This window comes from Taudactylus pleione, unplaced genomic scaffold (assembly GCF_031769625.1).
Source record: "Taudactylus pleione unplaced genomic scaffold, aTauple2 ptg000250l, whole genome shotgun sequence".
In the NCBI taxonomy this organism is placed as follows: domain Eukaryota; kingdom Metazoa; phylum Chordata; class Amphibia; order Anura; family Myobatrachidae; genus Taudactylus; species Taudactylus pleione.
The window spans coordinates 2,827,438-2,850,742 of NW_028284652.1; the positions used below are offsets into that span (position 1 = coordinate 2,827,438).

Below are 23,305 nucleotides of genomic sequence, written 5' to 3' on the forward strand. Positions count from 1 at the left end.
GGTTAGGGTCAGGCTAGGGGGAGGGAGGGTTAGGCACCCCCCCGGGGGACTTAGGTTTAGGCAGCGGGGAAGGGGGGTTAGGTTTAGGCACTTGGGGGGAGGAGGTTAGGGTTAGGCACCCCTAAGGAGAGGGTTGGTGGGGTAGGTTAGGTTAGTCAGTACTTACCTGGGGACGATCAGGATTTCCAGCTCTGTCGGAGTGACGCTGCCGGGATTCGAACTGCCGGCCTTGAGGCCGGCGGTATTACATACCGATTCCGTACAGACTGCAGCAAATGAAGGAGTCTTGATACTAGATGGAGACAATCACATTGGATGGACTGCGCTGTTCAGAAACTGCAATTGAGGGAGCTCAGCACTAGAGCTGTTACTTTAGTAAGAAGCGACGTTGTACTGGCAACAGAGGACAGTCAGTGAAAGGAATTTATAGGACTGGATGATTGGTCAGTGCCGTCAGCAGGCCGAGTGGAAGCTTAGCCTCATGTAACAGAATCCAAGATGGCCGCGCCCATGTCTTCGTTCTGGAGGGAGACCCAGCGTGCGGCCTATATGTCAAAAACCTGGAGAAGCCTGCCTGTAGTTGAAGGCCGCGGTGTACATCCCGACACCGTCTGTGCGCGCCCCGGAGCACCCTCTGTGCCAACCTGGTTAGGCACTGGAGAGGTAAGAAGGAGACTTAAGTACTGCGGATCGTGACAGTAGGGGTGGTCTGGCCGCATAGATGTATACAACTGACTACGGATGAGTATCCGCATGTTTCTCCATACACGCATTGCTGGTGTAATTGCAGCTGACTTGCAACTCTGCCTGTACTAAGTAACTGGATTCTTTCGTCAGAACCTTGGACAGGGCATTGAAGTGCTTGTGAAATCTATTCTCCTTTGTATATTGTGCACATCTGTCTGGCACATATTCAAAGCGGCTGCATCACTGGCATTGTTCTTTGGCTGGTGCACTACTAAAATGATTCAAGTGTCCTCTCTAATTGACTGTGCTCAAAATGAGTGATGTTCTGCTTACCCTCCTTATCCCTTCACAACTTATTGCAGGTGATTTTACCCTTTTATAGGTGCACATGTGTAGTAACTAATGATAATAACTTGCACTAAATAGATCTAAGCTCATTTGGTATACAGGTTACTCAAGTTTTTCACCTCTGTTGAATTATATGTGCTAGTTTATTCAAAACTGCACTGTCACCTATATTTTGGCAACTTATCCCTATAGACCATATATTACTGGAAACACTTTGAACAGCATTATAATGATTCATGGGTACCTAAAGCTGTAAGGCACGGATGCAGAGGGAGCGGTGCCTCTGTTTGTGTGAGATCACTCTGCACGGGCCCAGAATTTGGATGCGTGATTCTGGCTATTACACCTGTCTGTGCCTGGAGAGGTAGGACAGGGGAGGGAATGTAGGTAGTATATAATAACTTGATTTTGTGATTGTGAGATTTAATGGCAACCAGACGTGTATATATACGTATGAGAAGCCGTAGTATTTGAATGAATTCAAGGGCATTTAAAATACATGGATGAAAGTTGCAGGCAATGGCAAACCTCTTGTGATTGGCTGATTGTGATTACTTCTCTGATTCTGATAGGTGCTGTCTTTGTTGCCCAGGCATGTAATATGCTATCGTTGGCACGTTAGGATTTTCTTCCCCTGTACACTTAGCAGAGCATTTTATAGCTGCAGTACTGAAGATGGTTTTAAGAAGAAAAAAAAAAAAATATATATATATTTTTTTTAATGCCTAACAGATTGTGTATTTACAAACAATACAGAAGTGTGTGTACGTGACATATGCCTGACTTAAAGCTTAACACATGCTGCCAATGAGGAGCCGACACATGCCAACATATGGGAACTAATTCTCTATTTGTGTGCATCTTTTTAGTATAAAATACACCCATTTTGTGACCAATTCTGCATCAGCCCCTTCATATTGAAAGGGTGCTGTTGCATAAACGTCCATTTGCTGAATCTAGGTACACACTGGCCAATATATTGGCCGATCAATTGATCGGCCAATATATCGTGCCCCCGTCGGCCAGTGTGTACAGACGATATGTCTGTGAACAACGTCTTTCAGACATATCGCATTGGATGTGCTGCACAGCCAATGAGCAGATATATCTGCAGACATATCTGTCCATCGGCAAGTACACAGCCGATCGCCTGTACACAGGCGGGCCGAGAAGGGAGCGGGTACTACTTACTCGGGTCCGGCACAGCTCCCCATCCACAGCAGCCCAGCACACGCAGTCTCCTATGCCAAAGGGGGGGGGGGGGGCGATCACGCTGATCGCGCCCCCCATTGGCTGTGCGCCGGGCTGAGGGGCACCCAGCAACCCCCTCCACAGCACCACAAATGGTTTTTATAAATTTTTCTGAAGGTGGCGTGGCCACGCCTTCCGCAATCATGCCACGCCCCCTAACTGCCCCCCTCAGCCGCCGAGAACCGCTGCAGCATGCAGATGATGGTCGTTCAGTGTGTATGAATGACCATCTGCAGATATATCTGTCAGGTGTGTACCCACCTTAAGGCCCATAATTAACTAACAAACATTAAATGGACAAACTATAGTGGTATACAGACGCCAGTACTTACAAATGAAAGTATTACCTAGATAATATGTGTAATATGTTTATTTTTCGGTTAATCTTAACCAATCCTGTTTCTTTTAGGGCGTTCCACTTCCTTTTTACAAGCCGAACCTGGATTTGGAAGGTAAGTGATCGGAAATGTATTGTTGGTAAATGCAATGAATTTATTCAGTCCTTTCAAGAAAGGGGGTAAGAAATCCAGCATGGAGCAAGGCTGCTTATATTCTCCATGGCGTATTAATAGCAGTCATCTCAGGCTTCTGTATCTTACGCAATGTTCCATCTAAGGTGCAGACAGGCACAGTATTTGGGTCTAAAGGATGCGCAAACTAGATGCTGCCTGGAGATGGTGGGGATGATGGGCACATTTCCTATCACTACTCTACACTGTGGATTATGAGATCTATGGGGGTGATTTAATTCAACGCGAATTGAATAGCAGTGGGAGCGAGCTCCCGGTGCTATTCAATTCAGTGCGCTATGTGGTTGGAGAATGCCGGTTCTCGTGCCTTAACAAGGGTGTTAAGGCGCGGTAACCGGCATTCTCTGATCAAAGTGCCGGGCGCGCGGCTGTTAGCGCCGCGCTATGCAGAAAAACAGCTGCACGCGCAGCACTTTGGTCGGATTTCTCCTTGCATCCCCAGGGGAAATCCTTAGCCCGCCCTCCCGTCGCTATACAACATCGCACTGAATTGAATTCCCCCCCAATGAGCGCTAAGTGTTTACAGGCCTGAAGAAAACAAAAGGGGCACCTCCTCCTAATACCTGCATGTTTGGGGTCCTTCATAATCAATGAGTCCTCACTCATGGGCATCAATGATTTTGGAATATCTACAGAGCAACATGAAGTAAAGGCAGCGAGAGGCTCTGTATGAAGGCAAGTAGCTGGGGTGGGTAATCTGTGCAATTTATGGTGAGCATATTAAGCGGAGAGGGGCTCTCACTGCAAAAGGTGGGTGGTATTGGGGGTATCTCTAAAATACCAAACTGGCGCACTGCCTTTGTGTGTGAGATTTATATAATGTATGAAGGTTATGTGTGCAGCATATGGCTGCATCGTTTGAGGGAGTCTCTGGCTGGTAATTGTGGTGTGTTTGTGGATAAATCATCTATACATCTACTGTATATATCTGTTATAACTTGAAAATGTTCTCATTACATTGAAACGTTGGTCATCAGCAACCTGATATCTGTGTAGAGTTTGTATGTTTCCTGTAATTTTTGCATAGATTTCCTCCAGCTGCTCTGGTTCATACAAATAATCCAAAACCATACTGGTAATTTATTTGGCTTTTGAAAAAAAAAAAAAGGGATCCTAGTGTGTGTACGTGTTACCTTGAAAGATAATTTAGCCTGTAAGATCCCATGGGACAAGGAATGTCGTGATTAACCCCTTTTCTGCAGACGATGGGTGTCACTCATGGTCCATATATACATTTAAAACTGCGAATGATGAGTTGCCCGCTTTGAGGGGGATGAGGGCTTTTAAAATAAAAATAATTAGCTTCCCCACCAGTATGGATGATCGGTGGGGACATGCGTGCAGCCACCGAGATGTTGCTGAAGTGCGTGCCGACAAGTCTCCACGTTGTGTAGTTTTCACATAGTTGTTTTGGCAAAACTCCCTGCACTACAGAAAAATAATAGAGACCAGGAATAGGGGAAGATCAAACTCCCAACCTGGTATTCATAAATTTGTTGTTCCCCATATTTGAGAGAGGGGAGGGGGGCCCTCTTTCAAATGGGGCTGCCCTGGTGATAACCAGACAGTATTACTTGTGATACATAAATCATACTGTATGTGTTCTGTATATGGATGGGAGGGCACTACATGTCCTATTCCCCCCCCCCTCCCATAATGATCCCTGCACATGTGGGGGGACACCCACCTTTGAAAGAGAGGAGTTCCATCTTCAGAACAATTTACCCCCTCAATAGTTCTTATCGGTCAATGATAAAACAATACACAAAAATAAATTTCTTCAGCATCCATAAGGCTCCAGAGGGAGACCTTGGGGTGTAGGTGGTGGTTGAGGACTGGGCACCACACAGATAAAGCTTTCAGCTCCCAGAATGCACTGGTCCAACCCCCTATACACCGCTCCCGAGGCACCTCAGTCTCGTCGGTGCCTGACCAGAGTCTGGTCACCATTATGCAGTGGGCTGCTTGGGCAAAAAGCTTGTATTTTATGGTGTGTGTGTATGTATGCATGTATGTATGTATGTATAATATATATATATATATATATATATATATATATATATATATATATATGTATGTATATATATATATAATATATTATAATATGTTTTAATGTTTCCTGCTGGGCGCGCAGCAACAGACTTTCCCCAGGACATCTGTGCTGCTGCTTTGTCACCCCTCTGGGTGCCGCAACGCCAGCTTCGGCTGGGGATTTCGGCGGGCATCTCGGGGTCCTCGCTAGCTGGCCCCGTGGATGGACCCAGACTGCATCTTGGACACAAGAGGACAGGCAAGGCAGGTCATCGTTTGCGGTGACTCGAGAATGGCAGTCATACCTCCGGTCTCAGGGGACAGACTAGAGGCGCTGAGAGTGAACACAGGCTTTGTCCAAAGTGATCCACTAGACCACCAGTGTACAGAAGGAGTGGAAATAGTGTCCCGGTGGTTAAAAATCAGCATGGGGAGGTCCGCTTTCCCCATTAAAGCTGCCACTCCCCTCAGCTCAGGGCACCATTCCTCTGAGGTCTCGCTTCCCTGAACTGCTCTCCTCCTCCGACCATGCCACCTCAGAGGTCTCCGGCGGTTATTTTCTCCAGGCTCAGCCTTAGCTCTCTCAGAGAAACACAGGGTCCGGTCCCCCTACATACCTCACCCTGGAGACGGGTTATGTAGCACTATAGCCTACCAGATGTTGAGTCACTGACCACAGAATCTGTGTAGTTGATTGTAGTGCCATTCTGCAGTTCTGTTGTATTTCTGCATTGTATGTGACTTATGCTAGTGCTACCTGTCTGTTTATTTCTCTATACTGTCAGTATATTTTTTTTTTCTGACTTTGTCCTAACATACAGATGTATTCAGAGTTTTTCCCAGTACTTCACATCTCTACAATAAATGTTTTTTGGTGAGGGTTGTCACATACAGTTGGTTACTGCATAGTGCCATATTTGTGCTGTGCGTTCCTGTAGCTTGCCGAAGACCGGATCAGTATATTGCATCTGCACCCAGTATATTGCATCTGCACCCATAGTGCTATCATGCAAATGATGTGCTGCAGGCTTAAGTGAGGAGGATTTGATCTATTATGGGTTATGTGTTAAGTTTTGTACTCCACCAGGCACATCAGACCCCCCAGCTCCTGCACAAGAGCCCCCCTGGGCTTCCTTTTCTCAGGTGCTGGCTACTATTGTGGACCACCTAGCGCAGTGGTCAGGGAACAGCGGTAAATTACCCCACATGGGGTAAAAATGAAATTCCTGGGGGTAATGGACGGACAGCTGGGCATGCATATGAATCATTCTATAATATAGAATGATTCATATGCATGCCCAGCTGTGCAGCAGGGAGGCTCTAAGCCGGATGCCCGCTGAGATGTTATTACCAGCGGGCGCCCGGCTCCTTCCCTGCAGTGCTGCATTAGCCGGAGGCTGGAGTTCTCTTCTGAACTCCAGCTTCCGGCTCTCTCCATGTGCACTATGGGAGAGACGTCATGACGTCTCTCCCATAGTTCAGAGGAGCCGCCGGGCAGACAGGACGTCGGCGGATGCAGGAGCTGGGATTAAGGTAAGTGTTTGTTTTTTTGGGGGAGGGTTTTGTACAAGCGGCACTACAGGGGCATTATATGGTGGCACTACTATAGGGGCATTATATGGGGGCACTACTACAAGGGCATAACTACGGGGGCATTATATGGGGCACTACTCCAGGGGCATTATATGGGGGCACTACTATATGATTTCCTTCCTTTAAAATCAAGGGGGTAACGTTGGCGTATCTAAATATATTTTGGGGTAAAAGGTAAAAAAGTTCCCTGGCCTAGTGGTATCGTCTGTAAATTTCCATATGGGGTTACCACAGCAGGCCGTAATTCCCCCTCTGGGGTTGCCACGACAGGTTCAGGCAATACAGGTACCTCCTGTGCCTCCTCCTTAGGTAGACTTATTCTCTAGCTCGGTACAGAATCTGGTTGCTACCTCTACACCCTTTCAAACTGTTGCAAGGCGAGAAGCCCCTACCCAGTATGCCTTCTAAGTAAGCGTCCTGTGTTCTCTTCACACGCAGCTCTCAGATTCTGAAGTGTCATCTGAGGAGGCAGACAATGCTGATCTCTCGAACACTGACTCCCCTCAGGGAGAGGACGAGAGTCTAAAATGAATATTCTGCCTTGGTGCAAGCTGTTAGATCCATCTAACTAATAGAAGATGACGAGCCAGCCCGTAAATCAAAGCACCCACCGTTTAAACGACAGAAAGTGGCTTCAGCAGAATTCCCTCTATTGGATCCATTAGGTGAACACATGACAGCAGCCTGGCAGTCGCCTGGCAAGAGGTTTCAGCCCCAAAAACGTCTGACCTCCTGTTATCCATTTTCTACTAATGGGAAACTCCCCCTGCAGTGGATTCGCATGTTAAAAGTTTAATTAAAAGCGCTACGTTGCCTATCCGTACAGTATCCTCTTTGAAGGACCCTACAGATAGAAAGGTTGAATCTTGCCTTAAATCGGTATACTTTCTTTCAGGGGCTGATGCCCGTCTGACCATGGCTATTGCATGGGTGGCTAAAGCTATAGAGAGCTAGGCTGACGCACTTGAAGACTCTTTTTCCCTCAGATGCTTCTAGGGATCAGATGTCATTCGTTGCTCACTTACGAGATGCAGCTTCTTATATTAGAGAAGCGACATTGGATGCCAGTCTCCTAACCTCCAGAGTCTCGGCCATGGCAGTGTCTGAAGGCGCCATACCTTGTGGCTACGCTCATGGAAGGCAGATGCGAACTCCAAGAAAGGCCTAGAAGTGTTGCCCTACAATGGAGAGATCGTTTGACCCAGACCTTGACAAGATTTTAACCCCATTGGTGGCATCAAAAACTGCATTTCTGCTTCAGCAACTACTACTGCAAAGCCTCAGGCTACATCTTTTAGGTCCTTTTTTCCTCGAGGGAAAACCTAAGTCAGTCCTTTTCTAGGTAGTCTGCTTCCACTAGGGCCGCCAAGCCCAGGACCAAGCCGGCCTGGACCACTAGGCGCCCTGCTTCAAAATCCGACGATAAGCCTGACAGGACGGGCCTCAGAGTGGGGGGCAAACTTCTTCAGTTTGCCCACTGCTGGTGTCAAACCACCACGCATGCTTGTGTAAGAAGTGGTCTCTCACGGGTACGCCCTCTCATTTCTTCGACTGCCTCCCCACCTGTTTTAAACATATGCCCTCCTTCAGAACCAAGCACGGCCTTACAAATCCAGAAAGCCATACAGTCCTTGCTTCAAGCATGGGGTAATTGTGCCAGTCCCGCTATCTCAGCGGGGGACTGGTTACTATTCTCTCTTTCTGGTTCAAAAGCCGAATGGGTCTCATCGGCATATCCTCAACCTCAAATCCCTGATCAAATTCCTCAGGGTACCTAGGTTCAGGATGGAAACCCTACGCTCTATCATCCGAGCTATGGAGCCTGGGGACTTTATGGTATCTCTGGATATTCAGGATGCGTACCTACATGTACCTGTAGCGCGGTTGCTATACTACAGCAACACTTCTAATTTCACGCTCTGCCCTTTGGACTATCCACAGCTCCACGGGTGTTTAACAAAATTATGGCTATCATGGTGGCCCATCTGCGTTGTCAGGGTGTCCGACTGTTACCATACCTGGACAATCTCCTGCTGTTAGCAGGATCCCCAGAAGTGCTTCACCGCCATCTGCGGCTAACCATTGCTTTCCTTCACAAGCACAGATGGTTAATCAACTGGAAAAACTCCTTCCTGAATCCCTACACAGAGAATGATTCACCTGGGAGCCCTGCTGGATTCTCAGGATCAGAAAATCTTTCTGACATCAGACAAGATCTCCACACTTCAACTACGAGTGCACAGATGTCTCCACAGTCGCTGGGTGTCGATCCACTCAGCAATGCAGGTTCTGGGATCCATGGTGTCCACCTTCGACATGGTGGAGTATGCTCCGTTCCATTCCAGGCCTTTGCAAAGGCTGATCCTCTCCAGGTCGAACGGATTACCCCACTGGATCAAAGCTCAGACAATGGTACTCTCTCCGGAGGTGCATTTTTGTCCCTCTTTGTGGCTACAGACATCTCATTCAACCAAGGGTCGTCCCTTTTGGATCCTGGACTGGGTACTCTTAACAACTTATGCCTGTCTCCAGGGCTGGGGGCGCAGTGATCGGTCCACACTCCTTTCAGGGTTGCTGGACATTGATCGAATCAACCCTGCCAATCAACATAATAGAACTTCGAGCTGTCTACAGAGCCCTCATACTGGCCGAGAGCATACTTCACGGAAACCCTGTAGAGGTACAGTCCGACAATGCCACAACAGTGGCTTACATCAACCATCAAGGAGGCACCCAACGTCGGGAAGCGATGACAGAAGTGTCACGCATTCTGACATGGGCCAAGGGTCACCTCCCGGCCATCTCTGCGGTGTTCATTCCTGGAGTTCTCAATTGGGAAGCTGAATTCCAACGCCGTCACGACATGCATCTCGGGGAATGGTCTCTTCACCAAGAGGTTTTTCAACCCCTAGTGAGCAGATGCGGCCTCCCAGATATGGACCTCATGACCTCCTGACACAATTACAAACTGCCACTGTACGGGTCCAGAACAAGAGATGCCGAGGCAACCTTTGTAGACGCATTGTCAGTGAAGTGAACCTTCCAGTTTTTGTACCTATCTCCTCCAGTCTCCCTTCTTCCTCGAGTTCTTCGGAAGTTCAAATAAGACGGAAGGCGCTGTCCTGCTGATGGCTTGGCCCAGACGTCATTGGTACTCAGATCTTCGGAGTCTCTCCATCGACACTCCGTTCCTGCTGCCTCAATGACCGGACCTGTTGTCTCAAGGTCCTTATCTTTACCCGGACCTGGGTCGTCTGTGTTTGACGGCGTGGCTCTTGAGACATCCCTCCTGAAGTCCAAAGGATTCTCTAGCTCTGTAGTCAAAACTATGCTCCGAACATGTAAGCCAGCCTCTGCTCGGATCTACCACAGAGTGTGGCATACATATTTCCAATGGTGTCGTACCAGAAGCTACAACCCCCAAGCGTTTAGGATTTCCAGAGTCCTGGCCTTCCTTCAAGCTGAATTGGACCTTGGATTTTGCCTGCCTTCTCTGAGAGTGCATGTTAGGTTCCAGCGTAGACTTGATCCACTTCCGGATGTCCACACCTTCCTCCAGGGAGTCCTCCGTAATACAACCTCCCTTTGTCCCTCCAGTGGCTCCATGCGATTTGACAGTAGTGCTTCGTGCCCTCCAGGGTCCTCTCTTTGAACCCCTGGATTATGTGGAATTTAAGTGGCTTACAGCGAAGACTTTTTTTTTTTTTTTTTTCTTCTGCTATGGCGTCCGCCAGAAGGGCGTCAGATTTAGGGGCGCTCTCCTATCGCTCCCCATTTCTGATATCTGGACAGGGCTGTGCTTCGGACTTTCCCTGGTTTCCTTCCTAAAGTTACTCGTTACCACATTAATGAGGAAATTGTAGTCCCGGCCTTTCAATCACCAGACCTATCGGCAGGTGAGGCCTCCTTGGATGTGGTCCGTGGACTCAGGATATACGTGGACCGTACAAGTTCTCTTCGGAGATCAGACTCCTTATTTGTGCTCTATTGATTTCACGAGAAGGGATGGCCAGCCAACAAACAGAGATTGGCTAGATGGCTTTGCATGACCATCTCACAGGCACACTGTTACTGCTCACTCTACTTGTTTTGTGGTTCCTTCGTGGGCAGCTCGCTGTGGCACCCCAGCTGAACAGCTTTGTAAGGCGACCACTTGGTCCTCTCTCCATACGTTTCTGAGGTTTTATGCCTTTGATGCATTTGCCTCTCAGGATGCTTCATTTGGGCACCGGATTCTCCTCTCAGCACAGGAGTGTACCCTCCCTTAAATTACTGCTTTGGGACATTCCCAAGGTTTCCTTGTGGGGCCCTATGGACCCTGAGGAAGAAAATGAGTTATGGTAAAACTTACCTTTTTTAACTTTCTCCGAAGTCCATAGGGTCCACAGGGCATCCGCCCTAACGCACCTGGCTTCATATGGGCTATGTTTCGGTCACTGGGTTTTCGTCTCCTTCTACATGTGTGTGATTCTTGTGTGTACCAGTCTTTCTTATCTTTCCTCCTCCTCCGTCCTTTGGCTTGTCACGAACTGAGGTGCCTCTGGCTCGGGGGCGGAGTATATGGGGTTGGACTAGTGCATCCTGGGAGCTGAAAAGTTAAACTGTGTGGTGCCCGGTACTCAACCACCACCTACACCCCAATGTCTCCCTGTGGACCCTATGGACTTCGAAGAAAGAGTTAACAAAGGTAAGTTTTACCATAACTCTCATTTTTCCATACATGGGGAGGGATCTTTAGCCCAGATCTCCCACATCCTGTGTCAAATTAAAAAGGGATACCATTTAATATGGTAGATTTCTCCTACACAATGTAAGCATTTAAATTGGGAATAATAGAAAAAAATGCGTATCAATTTCAAGTGCAGTTTGATGTGAAAGCCAACATGTAGAGTCCTGCTGGTTGCAGTTTTGGGAAGGTGGGTTAATGCCAGAGAAGGAAACGCACAGTATTTCTTTGGTGGTGTTGCAGCAGTTAAAAATATGTACAAATATATACTGCATTGTACAATATACAATTAACAAGACAATTTTTGCAGAGGGGGAAGGATGCACTTTATCCAGTATGCCTTAGGGGGTGTGTATGTACTCCAGAGGCACTGAAGAGCAAGAACTGTAGGCACTTGCATACAGCCGATTTTACTATGAATAAAATGACCACTCCAATAATACAGTTAACCTCACGCAGAGTTGGTCGTAAATGTATTTTGCAGGGGGGTTTTTTTGTCTCCATAATGTGTAGGAGAGGGGGGGGCGATTCAAATGTTTTGCCGGTGTTTTTTTATTTTTTTTTTATTTTAAGGCGCCCGAAGGAGCAATTCAATTGTTGGTCCGTCAGGGCGCGATAGCCGCCGGCATCGTCATTTCAACGCACCCTAACCAGAACTTTTTAGATGGGTTTAGCCATTTTACACGGCTAAACCCTGGGGCGGAGAGCGATAATTAATGAGCGCCCAGAACAATTGAATTGCAACACTGGTCGCTCATTAATTATCACTGCTTAAAAAACAGAAATGCCTCTTTTATTAGTTACAGCTGCCTCGGCCCTGGTGTGACATTCGCACTCTTGATAATCACCAACACTGATCTTGCATTAACTGCCTAGGGCTGTGGGTTTCCCTGCCACCAGCCGTTGCTGGCAAAGGTTTTATATCAGCAGTCTCTCAGAGGGGTTCCACACTTTTTGGCACTAAATTTTGCCACTGAAAGCTCAAAATAATTTGAATCAATACAGCTCCTTCAATGGACGTAGTTAGGGAGTTATCACAAATATAAAATGCGTCCTGAAAACTCCTCTATTTGGTACCTGTAAGTTTGCTGCTTTGCATAGGGAGCAAATGTAGGTTTTTTTTGGGGGGATGCATTTTATGTTGGCATTTATATGCAAACTGTATCCAACTCTCATGGGCCCTAGTAAGTTTTCATATCGACCCTACCATGTTATTACAAGTAAAAGCTTGTAGGTACTGGATTTTTGGTACTGATTTTGTAGATTAAAGCTATTTTCCTCATAATTATAGACACACACACACCTACATTAAGAAACCAGCTTTGACCCCTATAGCGGCATACTCTGCAATTACAATAGCTCACCTTTCTGATGGTTATGCGCGAACAGCACTTGACAAATTGATGGATAGCTTCTTCACCATGTCGCATGGCTTAGTCTCCTGGTCTGAACGTGGGTGGCAATAATACTGTCATCTGCAGCCATTGTGTGGGAGGAAGACAGGAAGGTCACACAATGAGGAAATAGTTGTTGGAAATGAGAGCTATTAATTCAGACCATACCCCACGGTTACCACTCTGGTCAGGAAGTTTGCTGTGCCTGCTGGATGCTAGATTTCATCAAACAGGGTGGCTGCTGGCATCATAGGAGGGTGAGCATCTTTTGTCTTTGTGTCTGGTTTTTGGCCCACAACCAGCATGTCCACCATTTTCAGTTTCCATTTATGGACTAAAGTCTGCTTGGTTTGTTTGTTTTTTGTTTCCCCCCTCCTCCCCCCCACAGACTGGGCTTTGCAGTACCTTCCCCCTCCTCTGGCTTATGCCTGCACACTTCAGAGGGCACTGGAGGGAAATCTTCCAGGGGGTTTCACTGCAGCAGTATAGTATAGTATAGAAGGTAATGTTGCTGCAGGGTTAGCAGGTGGGTTAATCTGTCAGTGGGTGGTGTGGGGAAGGTTATTTCGGCTTGAGGAAAGAAATGGAAGTTTGCCTAACCACTTTGGTCTTTTCCTGGATCACCTTTTGGCAGCAGAGTGGATGCAGATAAACTTTTTTCCTTTTTCTTCTGAGTAACATTTGATCTGTTGTATGCGTCCGCTGCCGTCTGTAGATATCTTCCTCGGTCAGTCCCTTGTTTTGTGGTCTGTCTCTCAGCAATTCCTGCAGGCACTAGCCCTCTGCATGTTGCACAGCCCTATGTGTTTCCTGCAGGTCTGTGGGTGGTCAACATAATGCAGGAGTCCTAATAAGATGCCCAGGGAACAAAATCACTGTGGCAAGTGTTAAAGGCCATCAGCTGTATCCTTATCCTACCACAGCTCAGTGATGATAGACCACTTGTGAGGACCTTGAAAAATATCACGTAGCCCATCTTTGTGCTATTGCTGAATGTGAGGAGCTCCTATACCGTTCAGCATTTGTCTAAATTGGTCATTTTTTATTTTTTTGCCTTATTGAGCTTCGAGAGGCATACATGTTTCTGGAGGTCTCACTAGTTAACTATAAAGTTAATAATACTACTGTGTTCTTCCTGTAGAATACTTCTCTATAGTAGTATGCCACTGTTTCTTTTTTCATTTATAAAACAATATCATCTATGCGACTTTTAACACTTTACAATATGTGCCAGATTCTTCTGATAATTTTATAAAAAAAAAAAAAACATACATTAAAAATAGTGAAAAGAAACCAAGTTAAAGACAAAATGTGTGTATAATATTTATATACTCTCACACTAAAGTTGACAACTCTACAGTATACAATTTCCAATATGGAAAACATAGAATAACATCCATATATTATAATTGTGCAACATTGAGGAAAAAAAGGTGGGGAAAAAAGAGACCCCACACTATACAAGTGCTAGATCATCATCGAAAGCTTTGCCTAAACCTGGGAGTCTTTACATAGCCAACCATTCCTCAGCAATGTTCTAATAGACTTAAACCATAAATGTCCAGTAACAGAACAGACCGCAATAAACCAATTATAATTTTGAACAGTGGTCTGGACCAAGGACAGCCAAGCATTGTATTCCGGTCAGGGCCAGTTCTAGACATTGTGGAGCTCAGGGCGAGAGTTCACAGTTGCGTCCCCCAGTAACCCCCCCCCCCCCCCCCCCCAAAGAAGAATAACTTTTTTAGATGGCGTTCCCCTTGCGGAACACCCCCGATTCATCACACTGTGGGGCGTGCCCAGAACTTCCCCCAAGCTCTCCCCTCGTGGCGAATAATTGCCATGTGCAGCAATGCGCCGTACACAGTAATGCCCTTTTTAAACACATTATGCCACACGCAGTAATGCCCTGTATAGCACATTATGCCACACGCAGTAATGCCCTGTATAACACATGTCACACGCAGTAATACCATTTATAACACTGTCACACGCAATAATGGCCTTTATAACACATTATGCCACACGCAGTAATGCCCTGTATAGCGCATTATGCCACACGCAGTAATGCCCTGTATAGCACATTATGCCACACGCAGTAATGCCCTTTATAGCACATTATGTCACATGCAATAATGGCCTTTATAACACATTATGCCACATGCAGTAATGCCCTGTATAACACATTATGGCATACGCAGTAAGAACATGTATAATACATTATGCCACACGCAGTAATGCCCCGTATAATACATTATGCCACACGCAGTAATTCCCTTTTATAATACAGTATCCCCAATTCAAATTATGCCACACATTAGTCCCTTATTCATATTATGACACACAGTGGTGTCCCTTTTGCACAAAGCCCAAATTAGTGCCCCTTATACACAAGGCCCACAGTAGTAGTGCCCCTTATACAATGCTCACAGCAGTGGTGCCCCTTACACAATGGCCCCGGTAGTGGTGCCCCCCATGCAGTGCCCTCAGTGCCCACAGTGGTAATGCTCAGTGTTAATGCCCCTATTGGTAAAGTCCCCTATAGTAGTGCCCCCATTGGTAATGCCCCCAATAGTAGTGCCCACATTAGTAGTGTCCCCAATAGTAGTACCCAAAGTAATAATTCCCCCTATAGAAGTGCCTCCAGTAGTAATGCTGCCTATATTAATGCCCCCTTATAATCGTGCCCCCAGTAGTAGTACCCACATTAGTAGTGCCCAAAGTAGTAATGCCCCCTATAGTAGTGCCCACAGTTGTAATGCCCCCATTAGTAGTGCCCCCTATAGTAGTGCCTCCAGTAGTAATGCACCCTATATTACTGCCCCCATTAGTAATGCCCCCTTATAGTCGTGCCCCCAGTAGTAATGCCCTATAGCCATGCCCCCAGTAGTAATGCCCCCCTATAGCCATGTCCCCAGGTAGTAATGCTCCCCTATAGCCATGCCCCCTTACAGCCATGCCCCCAGTAGTAATGCCTCCCTGTAGCCATGCCCTCATGCCTCCCTTCTGGAAAAAAAAAAAAATACAATTAAAATACAAACCCAATACTTACCTTAGGCCCCGCTCCTGCGTCCGCTGCCGTCTGGTAAAACCGCGGCTCCACCACGGATCTATGGGAGAGACGTCATGACGTCCCCTCCCATAGTGCTCTCTGCTGGAGCTGGAGTTCAGGAGTGAGCTCTGGCTACACGTATCTATGGGAGGGACGTCACGACGTTCTTTTGGCTGCTGCTGCAGGGAGGGAGCCGGGTGCCCGCTGATAACACATCAGCGGGTGCCCGGCAAATGGAGCCTCCCTGCAGCGGCTAGCGTGGGGGGACCGGCGCTGGGTTTTTTTTTTTTTTTCCTCTTATGAGATTTTTTTTTTTTCTGTCTGGAGACTGTGGCGCCCTCTAGGGGCTGGCGCTCCGGGCAACGGCCCTGTTAGCCCACCCCTAAAACCGCCACTGATTCCGGTCCCATAGCGGCCATCCATGACTGCACCCACACACACATCATAGCTAACATACTAAGCAATATATATGTCAACATGTGTATATCTGTCCAATACATCATCTTCTATTGAACCCAAGCAACACATTAATGGTGTAACTAATGTGGGAGAAATACCTCTATTAGTCAAAACTCTCAGAGCTTTGCCCCAAAATTTACTGACCACAGGACAGTCCCATAGAAGGTGCCAGAAAGTACCACAACGTTTTACATTTAGGGCATATATCTGACACTCTTACCACCCCAGGTTGCTGGGAAGCCAATTCAGGTAATACACGAGAGCTGCAGAAAGATGTGTCTGGACCTAATCCTGTAATTTTGTAAAATATTAGATATCAATTTCCATATGTTAATATCTAACAGTGGGGGGTGGTACGTGTAAGCCTACCTGCATGCAAAGCCTGCAGAGGTGTAAAGTAAGACAAAACCTGAGAGACCAATAAAACCTGTAGGGCATCTGGGGACTCATCTTGAAGCCATAACCTTAAATGTGCCATTTGCGCTGCATAGTAGCAACATTTTAAATTGGGAAGGAACAATCTTCCGTAGACCTTGATCTGGTTAGATCAGCCAATTGAATACGTGGTCCACTATTCGCCCATATCAATGGTGATAAAAGGCTGTTCAAATGCCTAAACAATGTTTCCGGAATAAAGACTGGAGAATGCTGCAATACATACAAAAATTGTTGCTGCATCACCTTTTTAATTAGATTAATTCTACCAGTAACTGTGAGGGAGAGCCTGCACCAGGACCGGAGTTTATTTTAAATAGATAAACGGGCTTGACGTTGTGTTATGTATTCTTTTGGGGAATTGGTTATCCCACAGGTTCTCAGATTCGGTCCTCAGGACCCCAAACAGTGCATGTTTTGCAGGTCTCACATAATTACTAGTGACATAGTAAGCTGCACCTGTACATCTTTTAAAATGTGTCAGTGAGTAATTAATACACCTGTGCACCTGTGGGGTGAGCTGCAAAAAGTGAACTGTGTGGGGTCCTGAGGACCGAGTTTGAGAACCATTGGGTTATCCAAATACACTTTTTTTTTTTTTTTTTTTTTATGTTTACCCAACAAAGAGGGAGAGTAATACGAGGAGCATTTCGGACATGGGGCCTGATTCAGCAAGGATCGCAATTGCAAAGCTGCACGCAGACAGCTTTACAGTTGCGATCCTTGCTATTAGGCAAATGCAGCAGGAGGTGTACAACACCCCTTGCTGCATACATGATCCCAGCACTGTGACTGAGGTTGCAGGCTGACAAAACCATCGATGGTCGAGATGGTGGACAGCATACTCAGGCTGGCCGGCTTGCGAGCCCAGGACACCGCATTGGTCAACGCAGATCCTTGGCTGGCAGCTCCCAGAAAATGGGGCGGATACACCCCTGTTTCTGGGACCACCGGCTGTCCCCGCACCGCCGCTTAAATGCCTCAGTCTGTCAATCAGGCAGAGGCATTCAAAGGTCTGCGTGCAACTATGCAGGACCCATTCTGCATACTCGCAGAATGGGTCCTGCGTGCAGATTCCCAATAATAACTTGCGTGCACTGCTGAATCGGGCCCATAGTCCTCTCAGGGGAAGGATAGACTATTTGTCCCAGTTAATCCTAAAACAAGAGAAGCTAGCAAAATTATCTATAACCTGAAGAATTACTGGCATAGCTGTCACATAGTCAGAGTAATAAATCATCTGTATACAGAGCCACTTAATCTATTCTATTACCCAGCTGCAGTCGTATAATGTCACAGTGAGAACTTATAATACAGGCCAGCGGCTCTATAGCCAAGGCGAATTAAGTCGGAGATAATGGACATACCTGCCGTGTCCCCCGAGACAGAGGAAAAGATGGGGAAATAAACCCCTTTACAGAAACCCTAGTAGTAGGGTTTGCATAGAGTAGTTTATCCATTTCAAATATACAGGCCCAAACCCAAGCATGACCTCCCACAGAAGGGCCACTCCAGAGTCAAATGCTTTTGCAGCATCTAAAGACACAACAGAGGCTGGCTCCTCGCCATGGGAGGTCTGTAAATGAGAGTGCAGCCTTCTAATCATCTGACATTGACTTGCCTGGCATAAACCCAGACTGGTTTGTGTGAACAATCGAGGTAATAACCGCGTTTAGCTGAATGGAGAGGGTCTTAGCCAGGATTTTGGCATCTGTGGGAATTAGAGATATTGGCCTATAGGAATCTGGGTGCCTGGGATCTTTCCCTGGTTTAGGAGCACAATAATGTCTTCGGACATCTAGGTCGGTATTCTATTGTATCGCCCTCCTACGCGCCAGACAGGAGCTATTCAATTGTTTCTTCTGTCGGGCGTGATCAGCTGCCTGCGCACCATTTCAGCTCGCAGCCCCAGGGGGGAGGTGCGAGCTGAAATGGAGGAAAAGTCACCTGTTTGGGCGCCCAAACACCCAGCACTTTGGGGGTAACAGTTTTACGCGGCTAAACCCAACCACTATGGGCGCGATCAGCTGGAAATTCTGCAACAATTGAAGAGCGCCCTGCGAACTCCCGTCACTTTTTAACCTGGAGATCGGGCACGCTATAGCAATTGAATACCGCCCAGAGGGAGTACAGGAATTTTCTTCATATAACCCGTTAAATAACTCTAAAAGCCGGGTGACAAATATACGAAAATGTTTTTTTTTTTTTATAAACTTCTATTGGGATGCCATCAGATCCAGGTGCTTTACTCCCAGGAAAGGAACTGATCGCAGCATCTACCTCTTCTAAGGTTAGTGGGGCATCTAAGTATTCTTGAGCCGCGGATGACAATTTCAGGAGCCTAATAGAAGCAACATAAGATGTCAAGTTATTCACATCACCAATTATCTTTGTTTTGTAGAAGGTCTTGTAGAAGGAGCTATAAACCTCTGCCATGTCTTCTATGTAACAACAGAACTGTCAGGACCAATAAGTTCGGGGACAAAGGCAGAAGGACGATCAGCATGAACCAAATGCGCAAGAAAACTACTAGTTCTGTCAGCCTAAGATAAGAACGGAACAAGAGTCTGCGGTTCGCTCTGTCAAGTGATCGGTCCAATTCTTCTTTGCAACTAAGCAATTCAAACGTGAGGACTATAGTCTATCACCCAAATATACCAACTCCATGTTTCTACAGGTCATCTCTAACCCACTTTCTCTTTTACTGTAGAATGCTTTTAATTCTGCTACCCTTTTTTTTATTAAAGATATGCGTAAAAAAGCTTTAATAGCATCCTATACTATTGCTACAGAGGTAGTTCCAACATTGTCGGCAAAATAGCCATCCCACAAGGCTTCTAGTTCCGAATCTGCACCCATTTGCAGGAGCCAAGAGGGGTGCAGTTTCCATAGATGCAGACCCCTAGGACTACAGACATTCAGTTCCATCAGAAGAGGGGAGTGGAGACACCCCTGGAGGATGATTTGTGCGAGGCATGGTAAGCCCACCCCACCCCACCCCACGCACGGTCGCTTAAGAGCTAATAATACTTTATTCCCAACTAAATGTGTTTCCATTAAACAAGCGCTATCTGGGTCATTTTGCTTTATCATTTTAAGGACCAAAGAGCGTTTCAGGCTTCCATTAACCTCCCTGAAATTCCATGTTAGAATATTCAACATTGTAACACATGTAAATATAAAGCGCAGGTAAAATTACCATGTAAGTAGTGCGGCTAAAGAAAAGAAAAATAAAAAAAATCGAGAAAAGAAACTGAACAAACCACCCATGCCCACCCCCCCCATCCTGCATACCCTCCCAAACTGAGGCATACTTAGGGGGCTATTTACTAAGTTGTGTTAGGAGACAGAGTGAAAAGTGATAAGGTGCCATCCAATCAGCTCCTAACACTGCTTAGTAAATAGACCCTTAACATAACCAAACTTAAACCCACAGGATACAACTATACAATGCTAATTGGTTAAAGGGGCATTAGAAGAGAAATAGCCACCAATGCAACAAAATTCTCTGGCCATATTGTGACCGAGATATCTCGGCTACAACAAAAAAAATAGTAATACAACACTAAAGAATTTACATGTTAATAAACGGATAGCCTAATATTGAGAAGGGAGAAACCTATAGAAATTACACATCACATAGTGTAAATGTTGCATCATAATAAGGAGAACATATGAGAGTACCATAAGAAGAACTGTTCCTTATCTTAATGTCCCTAGCGAAATCTGACCACAAACAGATAATCAACACGCTGCCTCCCGTGTTGTAGAGAAGAATTTGGAGTTGGCATCTGCCACCACCCGCAATTTTGACAGAAATAACATTGCATACTGCAGATTCAAATCCCAGAGACGACTCTTTATGGGGAGGAATTTAGCTCTATCTTTTTGAACATCCACAGCAAAGTCAGCGAATATCGAGATTTTAATCCCATTGCGTTCCAGGGGACCTTTTAATTCTGGCCAATGGAAACACAGTGTTGCGATCCTGGTATTGAACAAATTTGGCTATAGAAGTATGTGGTGGCACACCAGGTGGCAGGGGTCGAGTGGGAATTCCATGAGCTCCTCTCCACAGCAAACAGGGTGTTAAATGAATCTCTGCCCTATGCATCAACCAGCCATTTTTTAAGAAATGATTCAGACCCCCTCTTTTCTTTTCCGAAGACCAACGAACCGCCCATTGTTGCGGCGCAGCCAGCCCTCCATGTCAGAAATTTTATTCTGCAAATTGGACGTTTTGGGATATGGGTGAGGTCAATTGAGCTTGTAAAAGGACCTGGGAATCTTCCAGAGTAGAGAGACAGGTCTCCGCCTCCCCAACCCTTTCATGAGGAAGGTCTTGATGAAGGAAAGATATATCAGATTGGACCTGCTCAATTTTATCTGCCAGTTTGCTCTCACAGGAGGTAACTGCTTCCAGCACTTGTTGTAAAGTAACTTCTGGTGGTGAATCGGAACCAGACGTAAGTGGAGGACTCCGGCATGGATGCACCCTGAGTCACCGCCCGCTGGGGGTACTGGAGTGGATGAACGGGCAAAACATTACAACTTGGCCGCAGCAGCATGACCTGATTTCCCTATAGTAATACAGGGCACAGATGTGGGTACTTGGTGTAGGAATCAAATTGTAATATATAACTAAGTGTGTTTAGAAACAGCAACCACAACCCTCCGGCAGAGCACCAGGATCCAGGAGGTTACTCACAAAGTAGATGAGAGGTGGTATTGTGTCCCACAGCTACAGCATTAGTAGCTCCACCAACAGATACAGCACTGCAGGATACAGTAATGTCGCCGGGCAGAGCTCCAGCAGCGTCACGTGACTGGGGGACCCAGCGGTAACTCACTCAAGCCAAAGTTAGGACACTAAGCCGCGTAAGAGAACCAGCTGACCGGCTGCTAGCAAAACCTCCACCGCTGGCTTTTGCAGGCAACCAGGGACAGGAGCCGACAGCAGGGGAGATCGTGGGAAGGTTTGGTGGCGTCGCGTAACCCTGAGACGGGCAGGAAATGGAAACGCAGGAGAGACAGCAGAAAATACTCCTCCATGCACTTCAAACCAAGCCAGCAGGTACTAGGTAGGGTAGACTAAAGTTTTCAGGAGATAGTCAGTATCCCGGCGGCCGCAATGCTGGCACTGATATTACCGGTGTCAGTGTCCCGATGCCTATCACAAAGGTAAGTAGGCAGGGAGGGTTCGGGTTCAGGGGTTAGGGTTAGGCACTAGGGGGAGGGTTAGGTTTAGGGTGCGGGGTGGGAGGTTAGGGTTAGGCACCAAAGAGGGAGGGTTAGCATACCGAACAACAAGAGTCGGTATGCTAGCCCTGACTGGATTCCGGTGTCGGGATTCTGACCGCTGGATCCCGACTGCCGGCATCCAATACTGATTTTGTTTACAGGACACCAGCACTGATACAGGGGCGACATGATGTGCAGGCAGGAGGTTCAGCTGGAGAGCTCACAGACCCTGCTTCCTACACCATTGCCGCCGTGGCCACGCCCCTTCTGACATGTTTAGTGAGTATGCAAATGTTCTAACATCCAGAGTGGAGGTTATTAAATGGCATGGCAGACCTCACCAGTGAGGATTGCTTTCATTAGGCCCATTTGCATCGCTGAATAAACAAGCACAGGCTAAATAAGGGATAGGGGCAGGCACACATACAGCAGCTGAGTGAGAAAAAGCATAGGAAATTGTTCTCAAATGATTATTTTGTGCCGATGTGTGCTACCTCCAGTGTTGGGGGAAAATAGCAGCAGAGTGTATGGCGCTTTCTTATTCCTTTATGCCTGTCCACCAGTGGCAGATCTAGGGATGGGCAATTGAAGCGATCTTTCCCCTAGCACAGTCTGTCCTTGATCATTTCTTTCTGTATCCTGACCTGCACTGAAGAAGTTAAGGTCAGTCACTCTCCTTCCCCATATCTTTACATCCTCATCTCTAATATGGAGCATTTCAAGTAGATCGTTCAGCCGTGTGATCTGAGGTTTTGGCGGGGGTTTGTGTGCCTATAGGAGCGTACACACGGAGCGATAAAACTGAACGATAACTATATCATTCATATTTATGTACTTACCAACTTGTCAACGACAAACTATGCGCGTTCCCGCATGGACGATAAAGAGATCTTTCATCGTCCATGCATGCAGGCCAACTTGGACGATATCGTCAACTTTGCCTGTTCAGAGATGAGGCAGAATTACTTAATTGAAAGAGATCTTTCAAGTTGTTGGTGGTACAGACCGTACCGTGTGTATGCAGAATAAAAAGGTACACATACACTGTACGATATGTACCACCAACAACTTGAAAGATATTGTTCACGGAGATCTTTCAGTGAGTCATCCTGCCACATCTCTGAACAGGGAAAATTGACTATACCGATGAAAGATATATTTATCATCCATGCAGGAACGCGCATCGTTGGTTGATCATTCACTGCTTAAAAATAAACGATATATAGTGCAACGATATCGTTATCGTTCAGGAAAATTGTCCCGTGTGTATGCAGCATAAGAGAGCTGCAGTTTCAGGAAAGTTATTCCTGAATCCTCCATGCAGCCAGCTCCCAGCCTAGATCAGCTCATGTACAAGCCAGGCACAGTGTGAGTGCAGGGGATGCTGAAAGCTCCATTCAAGGAGTTCTGAGCTGCTCAGCTGCAGTAAGCAGAGATGGACATGTTGTATCAGCCAGCAGCAGCAGGCATGATTCTCTCCCTCCCTCCATGTAACCACCAAGAGAAAAAAAGTAAAAGGGGAGGAGTTGAGACCAGAAAGAGGCGTTGCCAGGATAGA

General features: G+C 46.6%; 1 protein-coding gene across 1 annotated transcript in view; it reads left to right on the forward strand.

The window, feature by feature from the left end:
- The window catches only part of POLA2 (DNA polymerase alpha 2, accessory subunit), a 105,977-nt gene that overhangs the window by 50,478 nt on the left and 32,194 nt on the right, over positions 1–23,305 (forward strand). Inside the window, exon 11 of the mRNA XM_088480137.1 lies at positions 2,696–2,738. Within this exon, the coding sequence (XP_088336263.1) occupies positions 2,696–2,738 (43 nt within the window). The remainder of the gene's footprint in view (positions 1–2,695; positions 2,739–23,305) is intronic.